Source organism: Halyomorpha halys, unplaced genomic scaffold, assembly GCF_000696795.3.
Source record: "Halyomorpha halys isolate HHAL.00 unplaced genomic scaffold, Hhal_1.1 Scaffold1930.1, whole genome shotgun sequence".
Taxonomy (NCBI): domain Eukaryota; kingdom Metazoa; phylum Arthropoda; class Insecta; order Hemiptera; family Pentatomidae; genus Halyomorpha; species Halyomorpha halys.
In genome coordinates, this window is record NW_027104913.1 from 136,116 (window position 1) to 144,473 (window position 8,358).

General features: G+C 28.0%; 1 protein-coding gene and 1 long non-coding RNA gene across 3 annotated transcripts in view; one reads left to right on the forward strand and one right to left on the reverse strand.

Moving 5' to 3' along the window:
- The window catches only part of LOC106690874 (uncharacterized), an 18,372-nt gene extending 16,057 nt beyond the window's left edge, over positions 1-2,315 (forward strand). The window contains exon 3 of the long non-coding RNA XR_001344683.2: positions 2,234-2,315. This is a non-coding gene — a long non-coding RNA (uncharacterized lncRNA). The remainder of the gene's footprint in view (positions 1-2,233) is intronic.
- Positions 1-8,358, reverse strand: part of Best2 (bestrophin 2) — a gene marked incomplete at its 5' end in the record, with an annotated part of 72,926 nt that overhangs the window by 58,243 nt on the left and 6,325 nt on the right. The window contains 1 exon segment of one of the 2 annotated variants that reach the window (XM_014436461.3): positions 6,837-7,075. Within the exon segment in view, the coding sequence (XP_014291947.1) occupies positions 6,837-7,075 (239 nt within the window). 2 annotated transcript variants of the gene reach the window in all.

The following is an 8,358-nucleotide window of genomic DNA, read 5'->3' on the forward strand; positions in this document are numbered from 1 at the left end:
TTATAGGTTAATTGACTATACGTATATTTAATAATAATTTAATTAACTATTCTAGTTGATTTAAAAAATTAAAATAGAATTTATCAAATATTTTTATTTCTCTTTGAAATATATTTAAATAACTAAACAATTTTCGACACAATGCTGCTTTGATGACATGAAAATTTTTGAACATGATTTGCTTGAATGTAATGAACATTTTCGACACATTTCTACTTTGCTTACATAGAATTTTATATTTTATTTTTATTTGTCTTTGAAATATATAAATAACTAGAAATGTTTTGAGACATTGCTGCTTTGCTTGAATATAGGCAATTCTGAATAAAAAAGTTTTTTTTTATTTAGTGTTTGACGTATTCCATACAATCTATGTGGACTGTGGCTGCTCTTACAACCCTATTAGCTTTAGGACAGTAGGATAAGACCATTAGAGAAAGAAACTCCAGGCTACTGTAATATATCTGTAATTCGTCCAATTAAAAATAGATGAAAAAAATCTTTAGAAATGAATAAATAAATATATCAATAAAATAAATAATAAATTAATCAATCAATCAATAAAATAAATCTAAAATGAACTTTTTCTTTTGTGAATGTGCTACTATTCAAGCGGAGCAGCGATGTGTCTAATATATTTTCCATTTGTTTGAGAACATAATATTTTTAAAACAGGCGTTTATTCCTATAAAAACAGTTATACAGTAGTAAAAAACATTGACAATTTATTTAGGGCATTATAGTTCTCAACTAACCAGCTAAGAAATCTGGACGGTTCAATAGCCACTCAAAATAAATAGGTGATATACTCTACTGAAGTGCTTATACTGCAATCACGAGATAAGTTCAAGCAATCAAACAATCCTTAAGTGCTCTTGTAGTGAGTGATTAAACTAACATTAATACGCCACTCAGATCATAATAGTTTATAATATTTATTTATTTTTACCTTCAGCTTATTATTGTCAAACTGTGTAATGTATTAGATTTTTTTTTCTATACCAATTTTGATTCATTAGCAATTGAAAATGGGTGATAATTGTGTGAAAATTTTTATTAAGATGACAATATTTTTATTTTTATGATAAACACATCATGAATAACAGATGTTCTTTTGATGTCAATCTAATTTGAGATGAATAAAAACTATTGACCAAAGGATTTACTCAAACATATATAATACAGGAGTAGATTCTTGCACGTTACATTTAAAATATTTTATTTTAAAAAAAGAATCAGTTATGCGATTTATTTGTATAAATATAATTATTTTCTCTAATCTCCTAATGCTAATTAAAAACTTAAATTTATAACGGAAATTATTATCTACCGTTGAGGCGGCCTATTAATCATAAATAAGTAATTAATTAATTTTATTGATTTATTATTTCTGATTACTATGAATATCATTGTTAATGTATCCATTATCTCAATGTTATTTTTTATTATAATATTTTAGATAAAATATAATATTAACAATATAAAGTTCAAGTTTGGTTTTTACGTTCAGACAATTAGTAAATCTTATGGTAAATTCTAAAATTGAAATAATAATAAATAAAAAAATCGTTATTTATATAATTTAAGGAAAGTTCAATATATTAATTTAAATTTATTTGTTAACCAACCATGAGTTATAACTTAACTCAATTATTCTGAAATAACTTTGTAATAAAAATACGCTGCTCATCAAATAGGAAATCATTATTTTTAAATTGTTATTGTCATTTATTAGTTGTTAACTCCTATTAATGTTGAAAAACAAAACTAAATAAATAACCGTTTCCATCCTTTCCAAGTATTTATTATCAAACTGCCGAAACATGAAAGTATACAAATTTACTACTAAATTATCTCTTCTAGAAATAACCTGGTGTCTATATAACCATCTATAAAGCATAAGTCTAATAATAATATAATATTAATACATAATGTGAGAGATAGTAACTCTTTTCATGTTACAATAACTTCTATTTTTAACAACTACGTTAAAATAGCAGCATTTAATGTATATGTTGTGGTTAACTGTTTTAACATTAGTGGCATAACTAAATTAAATTCCGATTGACCTGTACAACTTCCTGTTTCCTTTTGGATTAATTTTAGTAATTTGATAGTTTTAATATTAATGATAATTGAATAATTTTAATAAATTAAAAAGTATTTATCAGAATATTAAATAGCAATATTTAACATCTTGATTAATTTTTGAAAAGATTTTTATTGTATGCAGTGTTCGTTCTGCGAAAAGGGAAATAGTTTGAAAAATAAAGAACAACGGATAATGAAATAATGAGCTTCTCTCCGGTTGAGATAATATCAGATCTGCGCAGGTACGTCGAAATCACTGGAGCGTTTTTAAAACTATAGGTATCTACTGACGCGAAATAACAATAATGTGAAGTCCATTATTTATAACTGCAGAAATAAAAAAAAACACAAATTAAGTTGCTTATGAGTGCACCAGTCAGTATTCTGGTCGTTACGTGTACGACGTACTCATAAACTCTACCCCAGAACCACTACAATAACCCACATGTAATGCAACTGTGAAACTCGACATTACTAATACTGTTTCAGTCCTGTTGTTAGTAAGGTCTGTTTTCAATAAATAAGGGGTAATTTTCTAATGGATATTTATAAATATTATTTATCAGAAGATAGATAATCATAAAAAGAAGTCCAATATGAATGAAATACTTTGTTGGTCAGTCGGGAATATAGTAGTCATAGATTTATTCTGGTTCATTTAAAATTATAAACAAATTTTATTTATGTACTCAGATCGTTGTACTTTCTTTCCGGGATTCGCGATACCCAATCAACCTTGGACAACCCTCAATTTCCACAGAGATGGTACTCAAATCATGTTCAACCGAACCACAGGTAATTGCAAACGTGACTTCTGCGACCGCGCTCATGTTAGAGGATATTCCTGGGCACCACAGTTCAGTAAAAAATAGAGAAATACCCTAATACTACTTCTCAACCCCAATTCTTTGCGGGTATAAGTAGCTATAATTACTGAGAACATTTTTAGTCTATCTGTTGTTGTTTTTTTTAAAATTAATTATTAAGAATTTTTCTGCTTTAAACACGTCACATTTATTTATTCTAGATTTTTTCGCATTTTATTTCTCCAAAGTTCTTAACAACAAAAATTAAGTGTGTTATGAGTAATTGTTTTAGGCACTTCGTGAATTTAAATAAAACTCCGCAAATATTAATATTAAAATTGCCAATGACATAGCGTTAATGACAATCCACAAATTAAAAAGAATCAATGAAGCATATATATAAAATTTTTTAATAGTGAAAATTATTTTTTATTGTACTATTATTTTTGTTTTTTTATCTATTTAATCATAAAATAGTCAAAATAATTCTATTTTTTCTTACAAGGCCGGTTATATCCCATATTTTATGATATTGGGAATAAAAAGTCATATTAAAAAAAAGGTATGAATAATGCTTGTTAAGGGTAATTGACAAGTCATATAAACAATTGAAAAGAAAGTAATTTTCTTTCGTAATTAAAATTTTTTTTTTTTGTCATTATCTCAAAATACTGGTGTATCTTATTTTGTAACCAAACGCCTAGATTATCGATATAAATGGATTCTTGATTTTAAATAAAGTATATTATTCGAAAAATGTATCTGTCATATGTATATATTTACAAACTTCGAATCCAGTAACTAATTAATAAAAAAAATTTAGTTTTCAATTCTTTTTAAATTTTGTGTTTCACAAAATTAACTCTTATAAAAGTTGTTTTATAAGAGATTGTTAATTGTTTGATTTTAATGTAATTTTTAATGTCATCTAGTTTATATTTTACAAATCATCAGAATTCAGCTTTTTCGGAATTTGAAAGATTATTATAAACAACTAGAGTATCTTATTTTATTTCGATTTTTTCTTAGTTTTATTTATCAGTTTAGCGACCTGTTTAGAAGACGCCCCGATATCCCACTTTGGAATTAATTGACATTTTTAGCGATAAGTATTAGAGAAAATGTTATCACATTAATATTTAGGTTTACAAGATTAGTCTCTAGTTTCGTCAGAGGTATCTAATTGCTATTTCAACGTTCTATCGTAGCCTGTTCAAAATGTCAAATATTTTTTTCAATTTTCTGCGCTCATCAAAAGTTTATTTCGAACTTCCTTCTGTCGAATTTGTGTAACATGGCATTCAAGAAATAATCAAGTGAAAAGTCTTTTTTTAGAGAGAGAAATTTTCTCTGAAAGAATAATTCAATGTTAAGCATTTAACTAAAGTTTTGTCTTTGAACCTTCAAACATAGAGTTTCAACTATTATTATTAATAAAATATCGTAATGTATTGTCATTGCGAATCATTTGGGGTTTCAGTAACTAAACGCTGGCCATCGTCATTTTGCAAGGAATTTCTGATTTCTGTTGAGGTATTTTACATTGTTGGGGTTTAAAGTATAAATTGAGGATATGTTCAATCTATTCCTCAAACTGAAAAGAAAATATATTTTTCAACGGAAAAAAAAATTCTTTTCGCAACGATAATTTTATCAGATCAGTTATTATTCCCAGCTTGTTTCTTGTCAAATATATATTATATATACGATTCCATTAAAAATTTAACTAAAAGTTTAAATTTTATTTTACGCCAGGAGTAAGGTCCCACAAATTTTCGTCAGTTAGAGACAAGGTAGAAAAAAAAATATGCAAGGTATGTTGTATGATCTGAGCCTTTCAGTTGGCTAAATGCTTTTCCTAATTTCTACGGGTTTCAGAAAATTACTTTTAATAATGTTTCCTATTGCATTTTTTTTCCTTTTAAAAGATTATGGGAGATATGTTGAAAAGATGTAAGTTTACCAAATTTTACATCCTGTCTTCAATCACTGATTGAATGCTGATTGTTCGTATAATGAATATTAAAAATACAACAGTCGATTTTATGAAATTAGTCATTCAGTCAACAGAAAGGATTATTTAATTACAATTTTTTATAAAGAACTAAACCAAATTAGGAAGTGTATCTAGAATCTCAATATATCTAAACATGAAATTGTTGTCGTGATTATAACCTAATCTATTCAAAATTGTTATAGTCTGTTTTAAATGTTCGTTTGAAATTGTACGGTATTTGTTTCACAGTTGCATGGTTGATGATTGAGCAATAGACAAAGCGGACAACTACAACTTGCTAGGAACAGAGACACGGAGAAAGTGTGTTCCCGATGATGGCAGGTCTCTCTGCTTTGATCATCGCTCCATATCTAACTACTTAAGCTTTAATTATTACCTTTTTTTTATTGTATCTTACGCTGTCTTGGCGGTAAGATGGGTTTAGCCCAGGATGGTTCTTTGCTTCTGGTTTTTACCTGAGGGTACCCGTGTTCTTTGGGTGGTCTCCCTCGACTCTTTTTTTCTATGCATGCTGTTAGGTTAGTGTTAGTTTCAAGCATTCACCAAGTAAATGTTAGCGAAAAAGCATAATGTGTCTAATTTACTGGAATACATACAATTTCTACTACTTTAGGTCAGTTAGATCATCACTTCAACTGCAAAGCTACTAAATTTCAAATATTATTATTATTAAAACTAAATGAGAATTTATTGAAAATAATGAGGGATCTCGTTCTAAAAATATGAGATATGTTTACAATTTTTAAAGCCGTAAACTCTGTTAGTTATAATATTTTTGCTGCGAATAATTAAAATATTTACTTATAAAAAAATATTCTCAAGTATTTAGGGATATATGTTGACTAATTGGTACATTATTCTATTAGGTGTATATTGGAGCTTATACTTACAGATATTATACTGAAGTGGGAGAGAATTCACGGTGGGAATAGGCTACTAGAGAGGGGAGCCAATCAGGGCCCTATTTCATAATGAAAACTGATAGTATTAGTTCAAAATACAAGTATAGAAACAACGTGATAATTACACTAATACTTTTTTTCCATAAAGGAGTTAAAGTACAAGCTTCTATTGTACAAGTCAGTGTAAATTGTTTGAACTTTTGTTAAATTAGTTTGAACTTCATTATGAAACAGGACCCTGGAATCAGTTTGGTCAAGAGATGCCCATTATCGGTTATTCATCCCATACAGAAACATTTCCCTCAAACAATAGCACTAATCGTTATATTCCCAACTACGATTTTAATTTCAAATTATATAATCACAAGATTCTTAACTATAGAAAAATAACAATTAAGTATTAGAACTTTTATTTTATATTAACAAAAAAATATAACTTTGTAAATATTCTACAAAAAGATATTGCCAATTTAAGATTTATGGGGAAAATAGAGAATTTTAATTAACTTCTAAATTAGTTAAATAATAGTTAATATCGTACGTAAAATTTATAATTAGGATCGTTTAATAAAACATCAAGTGACAGATTAGGTGGAAAAACTAGGGTATTAATAACAGCTGCATTGACAGTACTTCTTGAATTATTCGTTCTACTTTTTAATAACAATTTTATTCAATAGATAATTGATAATATAACTGCATTAAAAATTTCTTAATAAAAAATTCTACGAAATTAATGAGTGCTCTTGAATATTCGTTTGGACTCACTATCTGGCTTGGTAGCTACAAACCGATACAATCCTTTACCGGTTTTTTTAAAAACGTTATTACGGAATCGGAAACCAAAATTATATCGAAATGAACTTTGGTTTCTTAATGTTGAAGCTTTAATACCTTTAACCATTTCATCAAGTCTGAGATCAAAATCAACAGTAAAATGACACTTATGCGTTAGTATAAAACAAAGATAGTTATTGGGGATGCGAATATCATGCACTAAATCGAGCAGGGATTGAGGACCTGGGTGTAGACGAGGGGTATGCAGACAGTGTCGTAGCTGATGATGGAGCCCAGCCTCCTCCTGTGTTCGGACAGCTCCATGAGGAGGGTCTGGACGACATGGTCCGAAGTGATCAGCGACTCCTTCCTCGCCCGGTTGATGATGTTCGTGGCCCAGACCAATGGCATCCAGTACTTTGCCATCGGGGACCGTTCGTCCATCATCTCCGCTATCTTCTTTTCGCTCTCCATCATTATACCTTATCATCACACCTCCCTTCTTAATCACAATAGCAACGGAAGCCAATAGTTTGGCATTCATTTAATAGTTCCACTTCAAGTAACATCCCATGCAAATAACCTAATCATCAATTTATTTATTCTTTCAAATCGAACAGACAAAAAACAAAACAAATGGTGCTTATAATTTGGAAAGCAAATCTGTAAAATTCAAAGAGGTATTTTAATGTAGAGTAATTAAAATACCATGCACCATTACTACCCACATTGCTTCTTTTTTTTAATATATCAACTTATTAGGTTTCTGCATTTTTCATTATTATTTTAACCCCAAATATATTCTAAATTATGCTTAACATAAATTCATTTATTAAGTAATTACCATAATAAACTAAAGCAATATCACTGAATTATACTCGTACATTATATTATCTCTTCCTTCCATAATAATTCTACAGAAGGTTTATACTGGTACAAAAACTTATATTACACGGTCCATGTGAATTAAGGAATAATCTGTATTTTAATGATGGCAGTAAATTTAAGAATGAAAGTCAGTGAATAAAAATTAATGAAACGCTGCAGATAGAAAATAACATAAATAGAAAATAAAAATAAAAATTATAGTGAAGAAGAAATAATGCACCATGAAGGATAGTTAGTCATTGGGGTTTGGAGTTTTTATTAATTTTTCATTATTTTGCTTTAAGATTTTTTTTTCCTTCAATTGTTTGTTAGAAGTCACTCTGGAGATATAAAATAACTATAAGTATCAATCTAGTTTTCATTAGTTTTATTACTTTATTTAATAGAACATCATTGTCAGTTGTTTTCTGATGAAAACAATTTTTTTTTTTTATAATCTACATTTGACAAGAGGACCCGTCCTAAGAACAGTTTCATCACCGGGATTTAATAAAAACTTAATCTTTATTTTTATATATTCCACTTCGTTTCAGTAAAACATTGATAACAGATTAGAAAAAACAATAACTGAGAGTTATTAACTAAGATTATTACTAAAATACAATATAACCTTCTAAATATATTTCTAATTAAAGGTAACCAAATAAAGTATGTTTAATAAACTTTTTGTTACTAAGAATTATCACTGTAAAAAAATTAACTAAATATTAATTATGCATTATCCCTAATCAGACATTATTCGCAGATAATTCCATTTCAATAGGGGTATCTGTTCCGCCCGTTGAGCATTAAACTCACCCGTTATACGTAAAATAAAAAATCAATTGAGTTACAGGTTATTTTACTACATTTTTAAAGGAATGTATCCCTTTTAATT